General features: G+C 54.8%; 2 protein-coding genes across 6 annotated transcripts; both read right to left on the bottom strand.

Moving 5' to 3' along the window:
• Positions 1–162: 162 nt before the first annotated feature.
• CCAR2 (cell cycle and apoptosis regulator 2) lies at positions 163–14,362 on the bottom strand. 4 transcript variants are annotated; one of them, XM_028114352.2, is made up of 21 exons: positions 14,226–14,362; positions 13,269–13,363; positions 12,892–12,983; positions 12,373–12,464; positions 12,059–12,173; positions 11,761–11,890; positions 11,489–11,585; positions 7,346–7,465; positions 5,468–5,690; positions 5,267–5,380; positions 4,748–4,911; positions 4,135–4,306; positions 3,818–4,048; positions 3,487–3,708; positions 2,820–2,964; positions 2,619–2,701; positions 2,066–2,212; positions 1,781–1,892; positions 1,490–1,678; positions 1,126–1,331; positions 163–973 (listed from the first exon to the last, which is right to left on the bottom strand). In XM_028114352.2, the coding sequence occupies exons 2-21, from the start codon at positions 13,324–13,326 to the stop codon at positions 929–931; spliced, it is 2,757 nt and encodes a 918-aa protein (XP_027970153.1). In that variant the 5' UTR covers positions 13,327–13,363; positions 14,226–14,362; the 3' UTR covers positions 163–928. The 4 variants fall into 4 exon arrangements, with proteins under 4 accessions (XP_027970153.1, XP_027970154.1, XP_027970156.1 ...); XM_028114353.2 differs by having other exon boundaries at positions 2,619–2,698; XM_028114355.2 differs by having other exon boundaries at positions 4,144–4,306.
• Positions 14,363–15,124: 762 nt separating this feature from the next.
• Positions 15,125–18,575, bottom strand: CUNH8orf58 (chromosome unknown C8orf58 homolog). Of its 2 annotated transcripts, none has more exons than XM_028114369.2 (6): positions 17,991–18,575; positions 17,457–17,636; positions 17,254–17,371; positions 17,005–17,117; positions 16,675–16,781; positions 15,125–16,152 (listed from the first exon to the last, which is right to left on the bottom strand). In XM_028114369.2, exons 1-6 carry the CDS (start codon positions 18,573–18,575, stop codon positions 16,041–16,043), a joined length of 1,215 nt encoding a protein of 404 aa, XP_027970170.1. In that variant the 3' UTR covers positions 15,125–16,040. The 2 variants fall into 2 exon arrangements, with proteins under 2 accessions (XP_027970170.1, XP_027970172.2); XM_028114371.2 differs by having other exon boundaries at positions 16,675–16,757.
• Between the last annotated feature and the right edge of the window lie 4,304 nt (positions 18,576–22,879).

Below are 22,879 nucleotides of genomic sequence, written 5' to 3'. Positions count from 1 at the left end.
GGCCGAGAGCACCAGGGGGCTATAGCCCGTCCCCGCCGGCCGACCCCGCCGGCCGACCCCGCCGGCCGACCCCACCTTCTGGACCGGAGGGCTGGGGGGAAGGGGGCGGCACAGGAAGACCTACGAGGGGAGGAAAGGGGAGAGCTACGGAGGACACATGGCTTGTTTTTGACTTTGGTTTATTTAAAAAACAAAAAGCCAAAAAAAAAAAAAAAACAACTTTATATACAAAGTCAAACTGAAACCACGGATTATGGAAAGAGGCAAGACTTATGGGGGAACAGGGAAAAAGGCTGGGCCAGAGCCAATACCACATTCGGAACACGGGGAGGTGCTGGTTTCTTCTGCAAGTCTGGGGTGGCTGGAAGCCAGTGCTTTCTGGCAGACACAGCCCACCACCAAGAGTTCGCTAGCACAGGCCGTTCCTGTGATGGCCGAGGGGACCCTCCCCCAAGAACCTGCTCCTGTACCTAGCAGGATCTGTGCCACCCAGAGGAAGGGCTCTTACCCCCCGCCAGATTCCACGGCTGTTTCTTCAGTTTATTGGCATCAGACCTTAGGACAAACTTGAAAAGCCTTTTCCTCCCCTGTCTTATTCTAAACCGGAAGAGGACAGGAGAAAGTCAGCACAAGACTAAAGGGCCCCAGGAGAAATCCCAAGGTGGAGGGCGAAATGACATTCGAGGGGTGCAGAAGGTGTTGGATTTAGTTGTCAAGTGGAACCGGGGTTCCCCACTCATCCGTCCCACATAGCACAGACCCCACCCTGACGGCCTGAGTTCCTCTACGGAGGCTGAGCACAGGGGTCAGCCACCCCCGCCTATGGCTCCCAGGGCCTGCGCCAGCTTCTCTGGGCAACCAGAAGGGCTCTGACGTCAGCAGGCTCCATCGCTGGCCTCACAGGAGGGCAGCTCCCGCGCCAGGCCCCTCAGTTGCTAGGTGCTGGCTCCTCCTTCTCTACCCAGCTGTCCGCCTAGAACGAGAATGAGGACTCGAGGAGGAAGGGCCAAGACGGGACACCCAGCAACGCTCCCCGCCAGCAGACCAGGCTGCCGCCTCAGTGAACCTGGGCGGGCACGGGGGACGGGCAACGGGGGGCGGCCAGCTCTCCCGGGGGAGGCCCACCTTCTCAACCATCCGCTGCACCTCCAGCTGCAGGGGGGTCAGGCGCCTCCGGAACTCCTGGAGCAGCCGCTGCAGCTGGTTCTTCTGGCGCTCGGCCGCCCGGGCCGCCTCCTCGGCCTCGGCCAGCCGGCTCCGCAGCTCCTGCATTTCCGCCGCCAGGGTTTTGTTGGTGGCCTCCGTGGCCGAGAACCGGTTATGGCTCTCCTCTGGTGGGGGGAAATGGCAGAAAGACTGCTGCTAAATTAAGCATCACGGCCCAGGGCAAGAGGCCTGAAGCGTGAGGAGCAGGATCCCTCTCAGTCTCCACATACACACGTCTGCGCGCCCTTGCTGGGTCGGGGCCCTGCGGCCACAGGCCACTCACCCAGCTTCAGTTCCAGTGTGTGAATCTTGTTCTCCAGGTAGAGCCGCCCGCTGTCCTGCTGCTCTGCACGCTGCAGCAGGTTCCCCACGTTGATCAGGCTGCCATTGTGGGACACCAGGCCTTTGTGTTCCATGGGGGCAGCGCCTGGCTTCGCGCTTTTCCCCGAAGGAGGTAGCAGGTCCAGGTTTCCTGGAAGGGGCCATGAAGCAGGTTTAAGGAAAGGGTCTCCGGAGGAGAGAGCAGCCGGGCCCGCCCGTCCTCCCTAGAAGGCAGCAGGGCAGCAGAACGCACCAAAGAGCACCTCCTCGGGCAGCCCGCCGTCTGTGCCCTCCTGGCGGCTGTACTGAAGGCTCCGGTACTGGCAGATGTTCTGCGTCACCACCCTGCTGACCAGCTGTTTGGCCTAGAGAACACCCCCACCCGAGATAGCCCCTGATGAGAAGGCGCAAGCCCCTGCCTGTGACCCGCGAGCACCTGGAAGCACAGCAGCCCGAGCCACGCACAGCAGTCCAGTGCGCACATGGCCGTCAGGGGAGGCGGGCTCCGAAGGGACTCGGGGGGTGGGAAGACAGGCACCTGCTCTGCACTGAGCCGGAGCCCAAGGGTGAGCAGGATCCTCTCTAAGTCTCGCCGGTGCAAGTAGCCACACCAGTTGGCATCAAAGAAGACAAAAGCAAGAAGACAGTCCAAAGGGAGCACAGCAGAGGGGTCCAGCTCCTTGGGCTGCAAGAGAAACAAGGATGAACAAGATTTACAAAGAGTTCTCTCAACGGCAAAATCGCCCCGGAGGCAGCCCTCTGAGAAACAAGCGGACACAATCACTCCCGGGCAGCCCTTCCCGCTGGAGACAGGACCCCGGGCCACTGCCGCACCAGGGGCTGTCCCACACCCGGAGGAGCTGAGTGCACGCCTGCATCGGGTACCTCACTCGGACGCACCCAGGTGGAGACACTTAGGTGTCCCGGATCCTACAGAAGTGCCCCTCTGTGAGCCAAGGACCACACTCTGTCTTTTGTCAGTCAGAGGGCACCAGAAGCCCTACAGTCAAGTCTCCCTCTCCCAGCGCCCAGTTGGAGACCTGGCCCAGCTTCACTGTCGCGGGGCGGGGGCGGCAGGAAAGAGGTCTCACCATGTCCTGAAGGGAAGAGAACTCCATCTCTGATTGGTTCGAGGCAACCGACCGGACCTCCGAATCCTCTAGCTTGGCTCCTGCTACAGGAAGCCTGAGATGAGCATGCAGCAGGGACTCCCCCAGGGCCCAGACCCACAGTGGTGACAGGAGAGCACCAGCTGCAGAGCCGGGCGGCCGCTGCGTGAGACCAACACGTACCAAACTCCTCTTCGCCGTCGTCCCTCAGGAGCAGCAGCTCCGGGTCAAGGGCCATCTCACACAGGTCCTCGGATGCCTCACCCCGGGGTTTCTCTTCTTCCTCTCCTCCAGAAGACGGAGGTTTGGGCAAAAGGCCATCTTCCTTCTAGAAGCAAACCAAGATGAGAACGGACACCTGTAACTGCTAACAATGGTAAGTTCCAACATGTGCGCACCGACCGTGCTCGGGCACCGCGGTAAGGGTTCTGTCTACACAGTCTCATTTGCCGCGTTCCGTGGCGTGGGGTTCAGAGCGAACTAAGGGCGATTCCCAGGCACCTGAGCTTCTCTTCAGGCATCAATCTGAGTCCCGTCAGAGATTACATTTACTCGATGGTGTTCGGGTAAGAGAGACCCACGTGCTTTGCAAAGGTTAAGAAAACGCAGCGTTCTAATTAACCACCAAGTTGCCAAAACACCTGTCCTCACGGCTTGGCGCTGTCGGCCACGCTTCCAGGCCCCTTCCCCTCTCCTCGCACACCACCTCCTAGCTGTGCGGCTGTGTGGCAGGGGGACGAGGTGCATGCAGGCAGTGAGAGGAGCCCCGCGGGGCCCCCAGCGGCACCCGGATCCACTCGGCACCCCCGCGTGCAGCCCCAGTGCCCATGCGGGCAGCAGAGGTACTCACCGGCGGGGCGTCTGACTCGGCAGCTGTGCCCTCACTCTGTACCTCATCCTTGGGCTCCTTGGCAGCCTCTTCCTTGACTGTTTCTTCTTCCTTGGCCGCCTCCTCCTTCTCAGGTTCAGGCGGGGCTGCCACCTTTTCAGGAAGGCTCAGCAGCATCTTATAAATCCTATAGCCAAAATCCCTCTGCAGCATCTCCAGAAACAGCTCGGCCAACACCATCACCTTATGGAAGAGGCAGCAGCGGTCCGTGAGCATCAGGAAAAAGGGAATGTTCCAAGCCCTGCCATCCCACACACCCTACCGTACAGCCTCCCCAGACTCCTACACCTACTTCAAAAGAGATCCTTTCTTTTGGCCTCCGGTCCTCCACAATGCTATGGAGGGACAGGCTGACACAGCCAGGGCGCGCCAGGACGGCAGGCTCTAGAGGGGGTGGAGGGGCCTCTGGGAGATCAGTGTCCATATCCTGCTGTGCGGTGGCCTCTGGATTCTCTGCGTTCTGTTTAGAGGTGTCTGCTCCTAGCTCTGATGCGTCAGCTGCCTGGTGCGGAGGCTCTGCTTCCTGTGACAGAAGCCAGAGCTGTGACCGCCTGGGTCCGCAGCTCGGGGCACCCGCTCTGCCAGCTGGTCTGTAAGGCTCAGCCTTACCCCGCACACCTCTCGGGGAGGGGGAGCTGCCTCTGCAGCTTTCTGCTGGCACAGGGCCTCCCACTCTTCCAAAGTAGGCATGACGGTCCAGACGTCTGGCAGGTACACCACCACGGTCTGCAGCCGCCTCGCGGGGCCAGGCTGCAGGTACTGGAACTCCGCAAAGCGCCACCTGCTCACAGCGAAAGGAAAAAGTACCGACCCACAACCTTCGCAAGCAGGGGCTTCAGTTTCCAATCAACATTTAATGAGCACATACTACACACGCAGCTTTGAAAATAGGAAACAAAGTCCTCGAGAAATGGTCCATCAATGGGCCGTGAGTAAGCAGACAGTGACTATCTAGGGTGCTCCCAGCACCAAGGACCACTAAATGCGGCTGGGCGATCACAGGGGACGAGCCTTGGAGGGTCGGCTGGCCCTCAACACCCATACACATCCCTACTCGTGCTCATGACCAAGACGACCGTCTACGAGGGCTGGAGGGAGGGATGAGGTAGGACCAGGGAAGAGAAGAGCACTAACAGGTCAGAAAGGCACAGGAACTCAGCCTCCTAAACAGTCTTGCCGATACAACGGGCCACACACAGACAAGCCTGGGGCAGCCACTCACCACTTCGTGCAGGCGCTCAAGTCAATGCCAGTCTGGGCTTGCGCACAGCGGATGGCAGTGCGAACTAGCACCTGCGGGTCGCCCTTGGGGTCGAGGCCATCCAGAGAGGGAGACCACTCACCCCCAACCAGCACTGCCTCCTCTTCTTTCCGGCTCAGCAAAAACTGCAAAAATGGATCCAAGATAAACAAAAAAAACAATTCCCTGGAACTCTCACCACGAGGCGGCCTACTACCCCTGGGGAATGAAAGCAGCAGGATGTGGTGAAGAGTCCACCACGCAGGGTCGGAAGCAGGGCAGGGTGGATCTGTCTACCCATGAACGGGATCTAGCCATATAACTTTTTCCGACAAGAACATCCTGAGCCATGCTGTCCTTCTGGTGAAATAAGCGATATTCCAGCTCGGGGCTCCTTGCTTCTACGAGCTCACAAACAGGAGCCAAGCTGCTGAAAACCTGACAGGGCCTGGCCATCCATCATCCACGACTGCCTCCTGCCTCATGGACTCCAGCTCTTACCTTAATCTGCTTCAGAGGATGTTCCGGCGTCTCCCTCGGCTCGGCCAGGTCATCCACAAAGAGCATGCAACAACGATACAACTCCTCCAGGCCCGGGGAAGAGAGCAGCAGTACCTGTGCAAGGGTGGCGTGAAGGACATGCTCGAGAGCTTCCTCAGCCTCCAACCACAGAACAAGGGGGCAGGACCCCAGCCCACTCACCTTGGAACTGTAAGCAGGGTCACTGTCTGCAGGGATGGGCTCAGCACCAGCATCTGGAGCTGGCTCCTTCTCAGAAGATACCTGGATGCGGCTTGGAGGATGGAGGGAAAAGGGCTGGCTCAGAGGGAAGGCTGACAGCCAGCTCAGACACACAGCCAGAAAATCGGAGGGAACCAGGAGGCTGCGGTAGCGGCGCTGGAGCTCTAAGAAGTCACAGTTGGGGCTGGAGAAGGAAAGCAAGGGGATCCAGACTGAGCAAAGACTAAATTATTTTTAAAAATGGAACCATGAAAGACTTGGGGAAAAAAGGGCAAATTATTTTCTAATCTGGGAAAGAAGACATCTCTGAAAAGAAAAAGATGAGATTTGACCACTAAAATGTTTCCGCTCCTAATGGCAAAGTCAAACTGGGAAAGAAAAAAACAGAAAGACATTTGCAATATGTGACAGCTAAGGCTCACTGTCTTGATCGAAAGAGGAGCCCACAAATTACTAACAGGTTCACAAGAAGGTTCACAAGTCTGAGAGAAAACTGGGAAACGGACATCAACAGGTACTTACCAGAAAAAGAAAGGAGACTTAAAAGCCCCTGAACCTATGCTCAGTCTCACTTATCATTAAAGAAATGCTAATCGGAATATCACTTTTCGCCTAAGAGACTGACGAGGATCAAAAAGTTTGGTAACACAGCGCTGGCAGCAACATGGGGAAACAAGACTTCAGGCCCCGTGGGCGAGAAGGGAAACCGACACAGTCTCTTAGAGAGAACTGGCGATGGATGTCCAAGTTTAAAATGAGACCCTTGGAGCCAGCTACCCCATTTCTAGGAACTGCCCTCAGTAAACTACTAGCACCTGTCCACAAAGATGTCTGTAGGCATGTGTATGACAATACTTAGGATGATGAAAACGTGGAAACAGAGAACTGGTGAAATAAACGGTCTATCCATTCAGTGGAATACTGTGTAGGTGCTGAAAAGAATGAGATCAATCTAACCACGCTGACATGGAATAAATTCTAAGACACAATGAGTGAAAAAGCAAAATACCAAACAGTACGTACATACAAGAGGCATCCATAGATGTTCAAAAAGACAGCTGTGTGTGTGGCTAACTGGCAGCAGTCACACTCTGACTGATGGGAGGAGGCTCTACGTGCACCCCTCTCGTGATGTGGGGGCCACACTGTCCTGTGAGGAGACGAACCTTGGGAGGCAGGTGGGTCAGCAGGGAACACAGGAGAGGCCCTGCCCGGCCCCGCAGAGAGGAACCAGTGAGGCAGGAAGGGCAGTGACAGCCCTCTTTCCCTTCCACCTCAAGGAAGAGGTGCCGAGAGGCTGCCTCCTCACCTCAGTTTGAGCTTAGGTGAACTTTGCTACTGGGGCAGTGGCCGGAGCCCTGCCTCTGCACTGCCGGATAGAATCTGGAATCACTCATCTGCCTTAGTCAATCAGTTCCTAAGTGCGATAGGTAAGCTTGTGGGCCAGAGTCCTCCCACGCACTAGAGCGCTCTAAAAATGATTCTGAAGTCCCCTGGAAAACAAGTCTCAAGGTGCCTATGATCCATACTTTCTACCTGAATTAGAAATGGTATTGGGTACCTGGATTTTGATGGGTAAGCCTTAACGATAGCCTGGCATAATTATTTCTGGTGATCAAATCACAAAAGTTCTATCAGGGCACCCCTGTCAGTGGTGCTATGCTGGTCAAAATCTGAGATTTAGAAATTAAAAAACTGTCACATTAAGAAACAAACAAATAGGCCCTAGGCACATGACCCCGCACACACACTCCTACTCTTGCACAGACTGTACCTCATTTACACAAGAAACTGTTACCAGCTGCAAGCCTCGCCCCCCACCCCAGCCTCATCACTCACCTGTCCACAGTATAGGGAGTGAGATGGACCCGGTAAGGAGGCAGGTCATGCCTTGGTTTCTTAGCACCCCAAGGCTCTCCACCAGCCCGCTGTTTGCGTTTCTTGGAGTCATAGTCATCGCTGGAGGTTGATCCATCACCAGAAGGAAGAAACCACACTGTTACATTAAGATTCAATACATACTGGCCTAAAAGAACTGGAAACCATCTGATTCCCCAACACCAAAGAAATGGATAAAGAAGCCACCGTTAGCAGCCATATAACACATTATTATAAAATTATTTAAATGGATATTTAAATACTCGTAACAGAAAACCACCCATCGTGAGCAAAGGACTAGTACACGATAGTATCTATACAGTAGTGCCTCAACTGTGCAAAAAAGCTTTAAAAGACTAAGAAGAAATGAAGTATTGGGCACCTGGCTGGCTCAGTCGGTGGAGCATGTGACTCTTGATCTCAGGGTTGTGAGTTCGAGCCCCACGTTGGGTGCAGATAATACTTTAAAAAAAAAAAATCTTAAAAAAAAAAAGGAAAGAAAGAACTAATGAGGGGCGCCTGGGTGGCTCAATCGTTAAGAGTCTGCTTTCGGCTCAGGTCATGATCCCAGGGTCCTGGGACCGAGCCCCGCATCGGGCTGTCTGCTCAGCGGGGAGCCTGCTTCTCCCTCTCCCACTCCCCCTGCTTGTGTTCCCTCTCTCACTGTGTCTCTCTCTGTCAAATAAATAAATAAATAAAATCTTAAAAAAAAAAAAAAGAATTAATGATGGATGCCTCTCACTGGTAGAGCTTATGAATAATTTTCTTTTTTGTATTTTTCTGAACTTTAAAAATTATAGCTAACATGTAATTTTTTGAAATGAGAAAAGATTTTAACTGATTTTTAACATAAGACACATATATGGTACCATGCAAAGGATTCTATAAAGGAAGTTTTATTAAGAGACAGTTCTCATAACAAACCCTTAGCAATACGAATTAAAGTCATAAAAACACTCAAACTCTTTGATCCAATAATTCCACTCTTGAAAATATTATCCCAAGGAAGTTAATTCAAAAGAAAAACGGAGATTATAAATAGTGAAAAAAATTCAAGCCGAGAGAGTAAGAAAACCACGTTCATATCCAGTAATACCTGAGCTTTTGTAGTAAACAAGTAACAATAATCATACAGCCATTAAAACAATCATGAGGATTACACTGCAATATGGAAAAAATGTTTCATCACTTTAATCACAGCGTATAAAAACAATCTGGACTCTAAAGTTAAAATTTAAAAAAATTAAAATTAAATAAAACTATAAAAAGCATGCTCATATATAAAGACCACAAACGAACACAGACCAAAAAAAAGTAGAAGTAATTTCTCTTTTCAAAATTATTTTCTAAAGGTCTTTAAGAATGGTTACCTTTAAAGGGAAAGAAGGAATGACACATTTTTATAGTATTTTAACGCTACATAATAGCATGTGCTACTTCATATGTTTCTATAACAAATTACTTATGATGGTATCACCATGTTATGAGTTCCGTAAGTAAAAACAGAAAAGAAAAACCTCCAGACCATTATAAAACGCCAGACTGTTAAGAGAAAACTCCCATGTCTCACAAGAGAAATAAAATCACCTGTCCGTTCTTCTGGCCCAGGTATGGCACTGACTGCAGTCTATTAACCAGAAGGCCTCTGCCCTTCCCTTCAGACCCGCCTGCCCCATTTCCCTTGTCATTCCAGCCCTGGGCATCTAAGTTCATTACATTCAACACAAAGTTTTTCATCTTTCTCTATCTGCCTGGCCCATTTCCCAGCTTATTAGCATCTCCATCCAAAGGCTGCCTTCCACTCTCGCCTTTCCGGGATGTCGGCGCTTCCACGCTCCTAACAGTCATTCTGACAGCTCTCTTCAGCTCGCCCACGACTGGAGTGAACTCTTCAGTAAATGCTGTCCACCCCTAGTGACAGTGGATATCCCACTGAATCCCGGAATTCAATGGCCAGTTTTCTCTCCTTATTGTAAATCGTCAGGAACGCATGAAAAAGCAGTACCAGTGGGAGACATCTCAGGAGCCTCAGCAGGATACTGAGACAGCATCCCACTGGATACGCCTGTCCAAAAACCTCAGTAGTTCAGTACTGGCAGTCCAACAGGGACACTGTTACCTCCATCCCAAAACCTGAAATTTAAAATAAAATTTGGCTTCCAGCCAAAACGCTCAAGTAGCTTGACTCCTTTGTAAATTGTTGTTCTCCCAGAGTGACCTAACTCCTACTGCCCCCTTTCCTACTTCGCAGCTTCTTTGTACTGACTGATGGTGGTACCGCCCTGCCAGTGGTAATGTCTCCTTTCTCTAGAAGCCATGACACCGAAGCATTATGGCAAAAGTAACATAACACAGGCCTTGCCCAGGGCTTGGCATGTCCAGGACAATCAAATGCACGTGGACTGTACAGAAAGACTAAATATGAACCTAAAGCAGAAAGTCAATAGCAACCTTGATCTCTACCCCGGCTACACTATCCCTCAGGGCACTTGCTGTGATTTGGTGATGATGCCTTTAATAAACTCACAGGATGTGAGAGATGGAAAGTCCTTGGAAACTGAAGACCAGGAAGATGCAGAGGACAAGGGGTGTAGGCGTATGCAAAATACTTACCGGTGACTTGAGAACAGGACAAGGTGTTTCAAGTAATGGAGGCATGGTGGAAAACAATCCTAGACCACAGAACCATTCTCCTAGTTAGAATTCATAATGACCTAGCCCAACGGAACAAACACTAGCTTCAGCACACTAGCTGCGTCCCTTTGCCTAAACTTTTTCTCGGAGTTACTCCATGGTCCTTTTAAGAGTTCACACTGGATTTCATTCTCAGCCCTTATCATGTAATAATCTACTGGCATCTGGGAATAGGAGATTGTTTCCTTACCAGTACAGTTCTCACTTCAAAAAAGAACTTGAACATGAGAGAATTTTCTAGTGATGGAAATGTTTTAGATCTTAATCGGGGTGAGGGTTATGTGGATTTTTCCAAGTCAAAATTGTCCGGTTGAGATTTGTGCATTTCAACCTATACATTTGTGATAAAATTTTTAATCTTAAAAAAAACAAAACCAGCAAGTACAAGGCAGGGGGCAGATGGAGACAGAGATGAAAAAGAATGGAAGATGTAGATACTTGTTGAAGCTGGGGAGTGGGTATGTGAGGGTTTGTCATCCTTTTCTGTTTGCTTTTGCTTATATTTGCAATTTTCCCTAATAAAAAATTAAAATGAGGATCAACAGAAGAACTAAAACGAGTCTTAAGCAAACTAATCGAGAGCTTAACTCTAAGAATATAAGCAAAACCTTTTAGGGAGAGTAAGGCAAGAGAAGGAACACATGAGCTGGAGAGAATAGGCAGCATGCTCCCAGCAGTCCCCAAAGCTCACAGATGATACAGGATGGCCTAGAACACCCCCAAAGTCCCAAATCCACCATGCTGGCTACATATGGGCCATGAAGCTATCTACGTGTTCTTGGCACGGGCCTGGACTTCTGGGCAGAGTGAAAACTACAGATTCTAACACTACACTCATGTGTACAGTGCATATAAAGAAACATTTTAGGGGAGCCTGGGTGGCTCAGTCTGCCTTCGGCTCAGGTCATGATCCCAGGGTCCTGGGATCCAGCCCCACATCGGGCTCCCTGCTCAGCGGGAAGCCTGCTTCTTCCTCTCCCACTTCCCCTGCTGGTGTTCCCTCTCTCATTGTCTCTGTCAAGTAAATAAACAAAATCTTAAAAAAAAAAAAAAAAAAAAACACTCCATATTAGTAATTAAAACAAACACTGCAAAGTTACATTTTTTTGGACAATTACTATTTCTGGATAGTTTGATTTTTGGCATCTCAGTCTTAAAGACTAGAAATAAAACGGAAAATTATAAATTTCAGTATGGTATTTTGAAAGACGAACTAGGTCAAATCCCTGCTTGCTGAACCAGTTTATAAAGTTCTAATATTTACATACACATCTCAGTGCGTCGGCCTATTTCAGGGGAAAGGGCCCAGGATCTAACTGCAGAAAGAATGTTAGTGTAACAGGTAGCAAGGAGACACTGCTCCTAGAGACAAATAAATAAAATATCTTCCTTGTTTGATCATTCTCTTACCTTCGGCCTTGATCCAATCGTCCATGAGGGCCCCGAGCAGGAAATCTGTTCAGGTGGCTCAGATGAAGTGTGTGGGATGTTTGGAAGAGACTCAGAGCTACAGAGAAGAAATGGCTGCTGACTCAAAAACCCTACATACCTGCCCAACTTCCCTGTCCCTTTCCTCCAGTGACAGCAGTACCCACTTCTATTCTGAGAGCAACAACCTGAGAGCTACAGGCCCATTCAGCCCCATAAAGCCACACCCCAACATCCATGCCACTGGTACGCACGCTTCTGAGGAAAGAGTGGGGGAATCCGGTGAGGCTGGAAGATCAGCTGGGGCTGAGCTCCCAGAATCCCTTGCTTCTGGCCCAGGGCTGCCACATGGAGAAGGGGAGGTGCTGGGGACTTCAGCAGGGGCTGCAAGACAGTAACCAGGAAACTCAGGGCATCCCGTGGTCGATTTTCTCACTACCTTGGAAAGATGCAGCCCTGCCCCTTGACAAAAGTAAGGTTCTTGCCCAGCTTTCAGGGCACTGGGACTTCCCTCCCTCCCCTTTCCAATGCACACGCCGGAAAGACACATACCTGGTTGGAGAGCGTTTGCACCTTGACAGCATTCCAGGGCACTGCCTGGCCTGGGTTGTATGCAGCCTTCACCAGCACCTTCTCACCCAGCTGGGGCAGCCGGCCCTTCACCACACTGCCAGCACACAAGCCAGGAGACCCAGTCAGGAGAGAGACCCTGGCCAAGCCACCTTGACTGCCCCTAGGAGGCCCTGCCCATCAAGATTTCGCACACCTTGCATAAAAACAGCAAAGCAATGGCTTCAGAGGGGCCCCACCAGCGCAGTGACAGAATTGAATTCAACAAGCATTCAGGGGACTAACCTCAAGCCTACCTTAGCTGAAAAAAGACCTCTTCATCCACCACCCCAAAGTAGTCATGCAAGCTGGTAACAATACCAGTGAAGACCCGCTGCTTCTCCCCACCCTGTAAGAGAACAGTGCAGTTTGAAAGTAACAGAGAGCATATGTCCATGCTCCGCCGTTAGCATCTCATCTCCAGCCAAACCCCACCCAGCTTCAACAAAGTATGGCATCGAGATTCACACCAAGGAGACACACACGTATAACAGTCATAATCTACTGCAAGGAGGAGGAAGAGATCACACTGATTCTTGGGTCAGAAGCTTCTTCTAGGATTTCCAGTTCTTTAATTCCAAGAAGCACCCGAAAGATTTCCCTAGAGCCACAACTCAGGAATCCCCGGTCAGAGGTGTCTAGTCACCTCCGTCCTGGCCCAGGTCAGGAGCACCAGGAAGGATGAACACAGCGATGCAAGAGTGAAAGCACCAGGCACCCATGCATGCTGTGGTAGTCTCAAGTGCTGACACTCACTAGAAAAAATGCCAACCTACCTGAAGGTGCCTGGCATTTTGGGACAGGTCTGTGGCCACGGGAGGAGTGAGCAAACCAGGAGGAGGACCCAGAAGAGATGTTGAAGCTGCGCCTATGTGGACAGAGAAGCAATCTCCAGAACCTGCATCTACCATTTTGAGCACTAGAGTCAGACAGAAGGTATGGCAGACCCAAAGGGCAAAGTGACTCCAAGTGACTCCAAGCAACGATCCTCCACAAGGTTTCACTTGCCACCACTGGGCCCATCTATTTTCCTATGAAACGTTGGCAGCAAATCTGCACTCCACCAGGGAAACCCCAAAAGCCACATTTTAAAAGACTAACTCCAAAGCACCTAATACCCAGTACGAGGCCAAATAGGGATAAAGGTGATCACCTGAAAAGTTGCGTCCCCCTGGAAGCGGGTTGATCCGCTGGCGCTTAAACTGGGACATTGGGAATGCTGTCCTCTTTCAGAGTCTTAGAAAAAACCTTTAATTGGAAAAGAAAGAAGTTAACAGCTCAGAGGGAAATTTTCCATCAACCCCCAAAAAGTAACTGAGGATCTAATGAAGGTGAGGAGGTGGGTACGGAGAATGAATGGAGGAGATGGAGAGAACATGAAGAGCAGGAAATGCAAAAATTACATTGTTCCAGTTTGCCCTCACAAGTTAGTGGTGGGTGATACTGTCAAGCTATTTTAAAGAAAAGGAAACTGAAGCTCACAGAGATTGAGACGTGCCCAGGGTCACATCACCAGTTAGTGACAAAACTGAGACTCGCACCCAGGTCGCCAACAACTTAGCGCTCTTCTCACGATGCCACGCCACCCGCAGATGCTTGGGGAGAGTGGGGGATTGGAAAGGGCCCCAGTGACATTCATTCATTCAAATACATCCGCCAAAATGCTCCACGCAAGGCCCGGAAAAATGGAGGAGGCTGGTGCCGAAGAGAAGGTGTGGGCCCTCTCCCCGGAAGCCCGGCCCGTTGTTCCCCGGACAGGCTGGTGCGAAGGTAGCCCCGTGGCCCGGTCGAACGCGATTCCGGCAGCGCACCCGCCCGCCCTCCTGCTCCCGTGCTCCCTGGGCCTCGGCTCCCGCTTCAGCAGCCGCGGGCACCGGGCCTCCCGGGCCGGGCCGCGGCGGGGCCACCGTGGGAGGACGAAGGCGCGCGGTTTCTCCTCCTCCCGCCCGCCCCCAGGGCCGAGGCCGTTGCCAGGGAGACGGGACTTGCAGTCCGAAGGGGGGCTCGGCCCCTTCCGCGGCCCGTGCATCTTTGCTGCCCGGCCCTCGCAGCCCCTCGGCTGGGGAAGGGGCGAAGGGGCAGAGAGGCGGTGGGGGGCCCCCCAACCCACCTGCGGGCCAGGGCCGCGACACCGGGGGGACAAAGACACCCGGAACCACCACAGCCGCTACTGCCGCCACCACCGGAAGCGCCTCTCCGGAAGCGCGACCACTGGTCGGAAGCTGCCACTCTCCCGGATATGGTCCCTCCCTCCTCTCCACCGACTTCTCCCTTCCCCCACGCCGGCCTGTCATCCCCCTCCAACTGTGGAACGGAAGTGCGCCTTCCCCGATCGGATGCGCGTTTGGAAGCCGGGCCTCGGCGGTGTCCCCGCTTAACTGTCCCATTAGAAAAGTAGGCTTTAGAACATTGGTTCCTGGTACAAAGACAGCAGGAACTGGACCCCTGAATAGAAGAGAGCACCTACCACCCGACACCTGGCCTCATTCTGGCCGACTCCAGGGCTGCAGCCGCAAGAGAAGCAGCCCCTCCTGCCTGAAGGAGGAGAGTGCCTGATCAGTGGCCATTTCTAGGAGACATTCCTGTCTTACTCAAGCCAATGACTTCATCCCTAGCCCGGCCCTTCCATTGACACCCCCCCACACACACACACATACACACCCGTCCCCTCCCATCCTCTGGATATCTGCAGGAGACTAAGCTTTCCCCTTTCTCAATTAGCAAAGAGCTAGGAACACTACATGCCGTAATAAATAAACCACCACAATATTTTGGTAGACATTTACAATGTTCTCAGAAACATTTCCTTTAGTTCTCACAACCCTGGAAAATAAGGTCAGGCACTAGTGCCCTAATTCTCAGTTATGAAACCTAAGACTTGAGTGAAATGACATGCTTCAAGTCTTGCCACTAATCACTGGCCGTTTGTCTGCATTAGCAACTCCAGGCCTCCTTTATCCTCTGGCCTTCCCATCATCCCTCCAGTTTGGCCTCCTTCCAACCCCATGCCGTCCCCTTCCTATTCATGTAACATTCACAATGCACTTCAAGACAGTTTAATCTCATTTTATCTTCATAATAAGACTGTGAGGTAGGTAGGGCAGGTATCATTAAACCATTTGGGAGATTAAGTAGGAAGCTATGGCTCAGAAAAGTTAAGGGATTTTTGTCAAGGTCTAAAAAGCAAGTATGTTTCTGGTTTCTGCTCTGATATGTAAAGGTTATTAGGGACCAAAGCAGCTGAAGACAGACCTTGAAGCTTACTCTGCTCTTCTCCATGTTGTCCCTGACCCTTCCATTCCAGGTCTGGTCTTCAGGGGCTCTGTTTCACAGGCAAGACACCATGCAGAGGCACCCAAGATAGTACCCCCGCCCCACCCGTCCTGGGGCTACCCACGAAGGTCTGAGAAGGAAAGCAGGACTCCAAATCAGTAACTGCCCACTGAGGAATGAAGTTCGGTTCCATCCTTTCGCAGTTACCTCACCCAGAAGACCAACCCTTTGAGTGCATGATTCCGAAGAGACAGCTGTATCCAGCCAGTTCACAACAGTGACAGACTCACAGAGATACACGTATCATTTTGCACAAATACACATCTGAGACATGCTAAGCCCCAGGAGATCACCATGTCAAACACATTCCATGGACTCCTGATAAATAAGTTAGTTCACATTGACTAGGCCCAGGGATTTCTGGCAACCAGCAAGGAGCCCGGGGGCTGCCACACCTTGGGGCCTCTCAGGGAACCCGGGCTCCTCTGCCAGGCTGCCCAGAGGAGAAAGATCCAGCCCTCTCCTCAGAGAGAAGGGTGAGCATCAGCAGCTTTTCCTGGCAGTGCCCAGAAGCAGCAACAGGCAAAGGGCGAGGAAGAAGCCTTCACTGCACACACCCCCACCCAGGGTCACGTCCCTGCACCAGGAGGTCTCAGCATACAGAAAGGTTTTTTGCTCGTTGCTTCTTAACCACAAATGATGGCACAAAGGTCTTCCGGAGGGGCTGGCATGGAGGTCTTTCAGGGACGCCCCTTGACTCAATCCTGTGGAAAAGAGAAGGTAGCTTTAGGCTAGGAGGAGGAAGTGAAAGCAGCAATGGCCCCAGAGTTGATGGAACACTGTGTATCTGCCGTGGGGAGCCTGGGGACATCGACATAGTGCTTCCTAGCCCCACATTACCCCCCATCACCTACTGTGGAATCCTCTGTGGCCCAACCTTGCTCTCCCAGCAAATCTGGGAGGTGGCCTAAGGTTCAGCTGTGAGGGGTGAGGGCTTGCTGGATGGGCATGAGGGGTTTCCCATGCTCTGGTCCTGGCTCTGCCACGGACTCACCACGCAGGTAGCCTCAGGAAAGCAACTTCCTTCCCCAGTCCAGTCCCCAGCCTCCTCCCCTGTAAACGGGATGCTTTAACTGCCTTCTGTTTCTTCCTGCACCCTCTCCAAGACTATCTACGTCTCTCGGATCTCCAGGGGACCAAAAAAACACAACTGGCCCTACAATCTCAGCATCCTGGTTCATCAGGCTCCTCCTCTGCCCTCACCTAGGCTGGGCCCCAGGACTCACCTAGGGGCAGAGCCATCAGGAGGGGCAGGGGACTCAGGGTGTTTCGGGCTCCTCCAACGGATCCGGTTGAGCAGGACCTTGACCTTGTTCCAGTGGGAGAGATCCCGCTGAGCAGAGGGTGAGGGGATCACCACAGAGCTCCTCCCCACAACATGCCCCTGACCAAGCTCCCAGAGCCAGCGGGCAGCACAGGCAGGACAAGTCACCTGCTCCAATCAGGAATTCTGTCACTTTGCCAGCGTTCCTGGCCTTCACGTCGTGTACACATCCCAACCACCCCACAGCCCCGCTCCAGCCTGTCCCCTGCCTCCACACATACCCAGCACCTACCTTGTGTCCCTGGGAGGATGGAAAGATGTGAGCGGGCTCTGCGGCGGCCTCTAACAGCACAGGGGGGTTGGCACTGGGCAGCCCTACCTTTAGGGGCGTAGCTGATTTTGCCCCTTCAGAAAGAGAATCAGATTACCCAGGGCCAGAAGCAGGAAGCCACCCGTCAAGCCCAGGGCTCACGGGGTCTGCCGGGGGAGGAGGGACGCCCTGGGCAGGTAAGACACACAGGGAAACGTGACTGCCCCTCACCTGTCTCCTGCGTCTGGCTGGGCAATCCGTGCACCTCACGGCCTGGGGCACGAGAAGGCGGCAGTGAGGGGGCCAGGGTGGGCTTCCCCGCCTCCTCCTCTTCCTCCGCTTCACGATGCTGTGCACAGGACAGACGGGCACTCGAGACCTGACTCGAGGGCTGCTTCCAGGGGTCCCAGCCCTCCTCTGCCGCCCCCACTCACCTGCCCCCCGCTGGCCTGCTGGCCCTGCGGCTCACTCCCCCGTGGGGGCCTCTGGGTCTGCAGCTGCAAGTAGAGCTGCTGGAGCCTTGCCATCTGCTCCAGCACCAGGCACAGGTGTTCCAGGTAGCGGAGACCCTGCCCTGGGAGACAGGCCCAGGCTTCAGGCCCCAGGCCCCCCGCCTGTGGGACAGAGTGAGGTCGGGGGGGGGACTTCGGAACTCAAGCAGGCTCCCATCCTAGGCAGCCAGCAGATGGGTGCAGAGGGGCCAGGGAGAGGAGGCACACGCCCCCGGGCTGGCCTCCCAGTACCCAGCCGGGCATGCTGCCAGGCCAGCCCCCATCCTGCCCACCTCCACACAGCTGGGAGTGGGCTGAGGCGAGAACAACCCGTCAATTAGCTGCAAGGAACGCCCCAGCCCCAGAGAGCTCCAAGGAGAACAAGTCAGTGAGGCCCCACCAGCCAGCAACCCACCCCTCTGTGTAAAAAGGCCACTTCCATCCCACTCTTGACCCAGCCTGAGAGCTGACACTCACCACCTCTGCTTCTTCCAGGCCTGCCTCCAGGTCAGTTTCTGCCTCAGTGGCCTCCTGTTCCCTGGCTCCAAAAAGGGGCATTTCACATTCAGTCTCGCTGGGGGGCTTCAGGGAGCGGTGGCGTTGTGACATGCTGGCAGGGGAAGACGGGAGCTGGCGGGACCGCTCCAGCACCTGCTCCAGCTTACGGTTGGCCAGAAGCCGGCCTAGGTGGGCAGGAGGCTCCTTGGAAGCAAGGGCCAGAGGCTCAGGGCTCCCTGTGGGCTCAAAGTCCAGAGAGTCCTGAGAAAGGCCCGGTGAGGTGGCCAGGAGGCTGTCCCCAACCACCATCTCCACTCCTGAGTCCCGGGAGGCCAGTTTGAGAAGTGGCTCCTGCCTCCTGAGACCTCTCAGCTGGCCATCTCCCTTCCAGGAGTCCAGCGAGCAACCTTGAGCAGCGTCCGGGATCCGTCGGTAGGTGCTGCTGACTCCAGGTACTACACAACCGTGTGCCAAGTCCTCACCAACCCCATCTGCAAGGAGAGTCAGCATCAGGCTGGGCAGGCCGCCCCTAACGCCCCCAGCGTTCCTGGCAACTAGCAGCATTCCCCGGGGAGGAGTGTCCTGGGCCGAGGTGAAGGGAGGGGACGGGCTGGACAGCCACAGCCCCGCCCAGATCTCTCCCCATCCCTGGCTGGGAGAAGTTAGCAGGGGTTCCCTTCACAAGCGGTCTTTGTTGCCGATCACAGACCCCCCACCCCGCCCCGGATTTGGGCTGTGTGGTAGGCAAAGCCATGTAGGGCATATTCACCAGCTCCTTGGATGGCCTAGCCTCCTTTGAGGGGGTTGCTGCTCTCTTCTTGTACTAAGGAGCCTATGGTCAGCCTAAGACCTCCAAGTCCTGAATGGGGAGCCTCAGTCTCTCCAACTACTCCCCACGGGGCAGTAGGACTGTGACCCCCCACCCCCACCCTCTGGCCTCGGGGAAATGGGGAGGCACAAAGAAGGAAGCTCCCCCAAACTAACATCAGGATGCAGGATGAAGTCTCTCCAGGAGCTCCTAGGGGAGGGTAATAAAAATAAGAATAGCTATAAGCACTGCGGGCTTCTGTTCTTTTAAATGAGAAATAGTGAAGATTTGGTGGAGAGTTGGAAAAAAAAAAACTTAAATGGGAACGGGGGGGGGTGTAGGAGGAGAAGCAGCGCTAGCTCCCGAGGACTGTCCCCTCTGCGCCAGGCCCTACCCACGCGCTGGGTCCCCAGCTGTAAAACTGATGCACAAACTAGTGCGGGAGAGGATGGAGGGCCGCCTCCGTCTCACCGCCGGCCACGCCGGGGAGCTGCGGGCCAAACCAGGCCCCCCCTGGCCAAGGAAGCCAGCCAGGAAGTCTCCTTCGGGAAGGGGTCGGCCGCCGCGGAGGGAGCTTTTGGACCTGCCGGCGGGGGCAAGGGCTGGGCGAAGGGTCCACACGGGGAAGTGGAGCCGGGGCGGAGCGGGGGGGGGGAATGGGATGGAGGGTGGTGGCTGGTTTAACGCCCAAACCCAGAGGGTCTCCAAAGCGCACGGCGCCATCACTCAGCCCGTCGGAAGGGAGGCTGCGAAGTCGGGCGCCCTGGGCGGGGTGTACGGGCTGGGACGGGGAGCGCAGACCGGGGCTCGGCGCGGGAGTCGGCTCCAGAGCGGCAGGCCCCGGCCGACCTGGGGGGTGGGCGACTCACCCCGGCCGCCGAGCGGCTCCACGGCGAAGACGCGCCGCCGGCCCAGCATGGCCCCGCTCCCGGCCCCGACGCGGCGCCCCGGCCGCGGCCGCAGCAGCCGGCCCCGCGATCCCGGGCCAGCGTCCCCCAGCCGCTGTTTGGCGGGCGGCTTCGCACGCGCGTCCGGCCCCGGCTGGGCGCGGCCCCGGGACCCTCGCGGCGGGGAGCGAGGGGAAGGGGGGGAGGGGCGCGCAGGTGTGCGGGCAGCGGGGGGCGGGGGCGCGCCCGGAGCGGCCGCGGGGGGCGGGGGCGGGGGCTGGGAGCCGGGGCGCGCTGGGCGCGCCGGGGAGCCGGGAAAAGGCCTCGATCCGCTGTCCTTCAGGCTCCGGGCAGCCCCGCGCTCCCGCCGCCGGCCGAGGAGCGGAGACCCCCGCCTACGGACGCTGTCAGGCTCGAGGTGCGGGGTTACCCGGCACCCCCCCACTCCCGGTTCACATGCTGGTCTGCCTTCCTGCCGCCGAAATGCAGCCGGGGATGGGGGTGGAGGGTCGGCGGGGACTGGACGGGAGCGCGGAAGGAAATGGAGCCCCACGTGCTGGCTGCGGGAAGAGCGCTGACCGGGACAAGGTTGTCCCTGCGCTCCCAGCTGTGTGCCCGGGGCAAGTCACTCCGCCACTCAGAAAGCTGACGCGATGGAAGGGGGAAGTGATCCCTGTCCACATGGAAATCCTTTCCAACAACTGTAGAGCGCCTTGAGTCCTGGGCTAGATCTGAATCCCCTCCTTGTCCCATATGTCTCCCTCACCCGAGCACCCGAAAGCTGGGGCTTGGGGGTGGGGGGCTTCAGGATCTGGGGAAGTGAGCCAGGGGGACAGGGAAGCAGCCTGGAGGCGGTGGAAGCGTAAGTACTTCCCTGTCCGCACCCCAACCCTCTTTTGGTCCTGGGATTCCACCATCCCTCACCCTTAAAGGCCCCCAGCCTGAAAGGAGGCTAGGAGCCCAGGCAGCTGCTGAAGGGGACACAGCCTGGTGACCAGGGGGGCTGCTGGCCTCTAAGGAAACCTCATCCTCCTGAGGAAGGTGACAGGGCTGGGAAAAATCCCAGCAGGACCCAAATCCCTTGGAGGCAGATAAGGGAGCTGGTGGACGTGCAAACTTGCACCTGAGCCTCTGGGGGAGGGGCTGGAACCAACCGGAGCCCTTGGAAGGAAGTGGCCGTTAACTGGGAGGGGAGAAAACAGTCTGCCCACCCTCTTCTGCTCCTTGCTCCTTCGGACCTTTCTGCAAACACCTTCCTTGCAGAAGAGACTTACCAGAGAGCCGCAAGCTATAAGATTCTAACTGTATAATTTGGGGGAAACTGAGGCCTGTAGCCAAGGCTGGAGAAAGAATGAGAGCCTAGTGCCTGAATTACCTGCCATCTCTTAACACCTTGATTTTCAGGCTAAGCCCTTCCCTGCTAGGCAGAGGTCCTCTGGGTTGTCCCCTCCTAACCCTGTCCTCCTAGACAGCAACCCCACTCCATTCCTCTTTCCCAGATGTAGACAGGGAAACAGAAGGCAGGGCCTGGCAGGAACTGCTTTATGCTTGTCCAACAGGATGTGTGGCACCAAACCCCACAGGCAGTGTCAGACCCCACCCCAGCCCTTAGGTAGGAGGGTTGGAGGGCTGGCCTATCAGGTGGCTTCCTTCCTCCAAAGTGAGAGGGTGGGGAGGTAAAGGGAGGGAACCTCTGCCAGATCTCGCCCTGAATTTGGAGAATGTGGGGCCAGATTCCAAGCAGTCTCCCTGGTGACTCTGGGGCAAGAATGCATCTGGAACAGGAAGCCCAGCCAGCAGGAATGCAGTGTCTCAGCACAAGGCTTTGTGTGGGCTCAAAAGAACCCACACCCCCACCAACACACACCCAAGCACACTCCCTTCCAGGCCACGTGCCTGTGCCTCCCCGCCATGCAGATATGCCTGAGCCCTCACGGTGATGGGGATCCCTCATGGGGGCCACACACTTCCCTCCTGTCTGCCTTCTGAAGCCCTGCCTGGAGCAGCTCTGTGACCACCGAGAGGGCTCTGTACCCCTGCATGACCACCTCCCACCCTGCCTCCTACCAGAGGAGAATCCATTCCCTTCGAGTGATTCGTGAAGGAATGGCAAGGGCGGCTCAGCCACCCCCTCGCTGCCCACCTGACAGGTGAGCGGCTGCCCTGAGTTCCTGAGACACATGGTGGCTTAGCAGAGTCATCCCTCAGGCTGAGGCAGGGATGCCCAGCTGCCCCTCAATCTCCGTGGGGAAGTCCCAGCTTCAGGAAGCACATTTCCTGCAAGCTCAGCACTGAACTAGGCCCTGTGGGAGGAAGGGCAAAGCCAAGAGGCTGGGGGCAGCTCCTGCCAGAATAGAGATGGCTGGGAGCCATGGTGACCTCCCTTGTGGCCAGGAAGGCAGCCTCTGGTGATGGAGGGGCAAAAGCCCCCCACCCCAAGCCAGAAATGCCAGATTCAGACTCCAGGTTCCACTCCCAGCCCCCTCCCCTTACCAGCTCGGAGTCCTTGGACTAGCTACTCATACTCCCTGTCCACGGGTTCTTCATTTATAGAACAAGGAGGATAACAATACCTACCTCAGAAGTGTGAGAATTAAAGCACTTAATACATCTGTGTGTTAGAATTATCTAGCCGTGTAACTTTGGGAATGTCACCTTCCCATTTCTAACTGAAGGGGGCTACGTTAGATGCTCTCTCGGGGAACTTCCAACTTGAAACTGTCCTCATTTCTGAAGTTTTTCCCCCAGATGCAAAAAAAGTGAGGAGGGCACAGCACTGGACAAATTGCTGTCTTATAATTAGGTAGTTCCCCACCACCACCACCACTGCACTATGTCTGGGTCATGGGGGGGTGGGTGCTCACAGCTGACTTGGGGTGGGGTTGAGGGCGGGGGTAAAAGATCAAATACTGCCCCCAGCCTTCTCCTGTGACCAATGGGTTTGGCTAGTAACTCCACCTTCCCCAGTTTGCTCCCAAGCCGGGGCTGGCTGTGTAGCTGCAGAGTGCTCTGAAACCCTCTGGCCGCGGAAGGAGATCTGCCTGCCACAACTAAACAGGTGGATTTCAGCTTGTACCCATCCAGCCTTCAAAAAGCATTCAGCAGCTCTCCGGCGTACCCGTTTCACAAGGGTCTCCACTCCACATCTGTTCTCCTCTACTCCTTAGAACACT

This window comes from Eumetopias jubatus, unplaced genomic scaffold (genome assembly GCF_037043125.1).
Source record: "Eumetopias jubatus isolate StellerSeaLion01/CBP00866 unplaced genomic scaffold, mEumJub1_p1.0 scaffold_2, whole genome shotgun sequence".
In the NCBI taxonomy this organism is placed as follows: Eukaryota; Metazoa; Chordata; class Mammalia; order Carnivora; family Otariidae; genus Eumetopias; species Eumetopias jubatus.
This window is presented reverse-complemented; position numbering and strand designations above follow the sequence as displayed.

Excerpts from the sequence above, each read along its gene's own strand:
- CCAR2 (XM_028114352.2), bottom strand. The coding sequence starts at position 13,326 with ATGTCCCAGTTTAAGCGCCAGCGGATCAACCCGCTTCCAGGGGGACGC. Across the intron at positions 4,049-4,134 it reads CTCCCCGAGAGGTGTGCGGG|GAAGCAGAGCCTCCGCACCA; the intron begins GTAAGGCTGAGC and ends CTTCTGTCACAG. Across the intron at positions 3,709-3,817 it reads AAGAAAGGATCTCTTTTGAA|GTGATGGTGTTGGCCGAGCT; the intron begins GTAGGTGTAGGA and ends CTCTTCCATAAG.
- CUNH8orf58 (XM_028114369.2), bottom strand. The coding sequence starts at position 18,575 with ATGCTGCTAGTTGCCAGGAACGCTGGGGGCGTTAGGGGCGGCCTGCCC. Across the intron at positions 17,637-17,990 it reads GCCTGGAAGAAGCAGAGGTG|GCGGGGGGCCTGGGGCCTGA; the intron begins GTGAGTGTCAGC and ends TCTGTCCCACAG. Across the intron at positions 16,153-16,674 it reads CCTGATGGCTCTGCCCCTAG|GATTGAGTCAAGGGGCGTCC; the intron begins GTGAGTCCTGGG and ends TCTTTTCCACAG.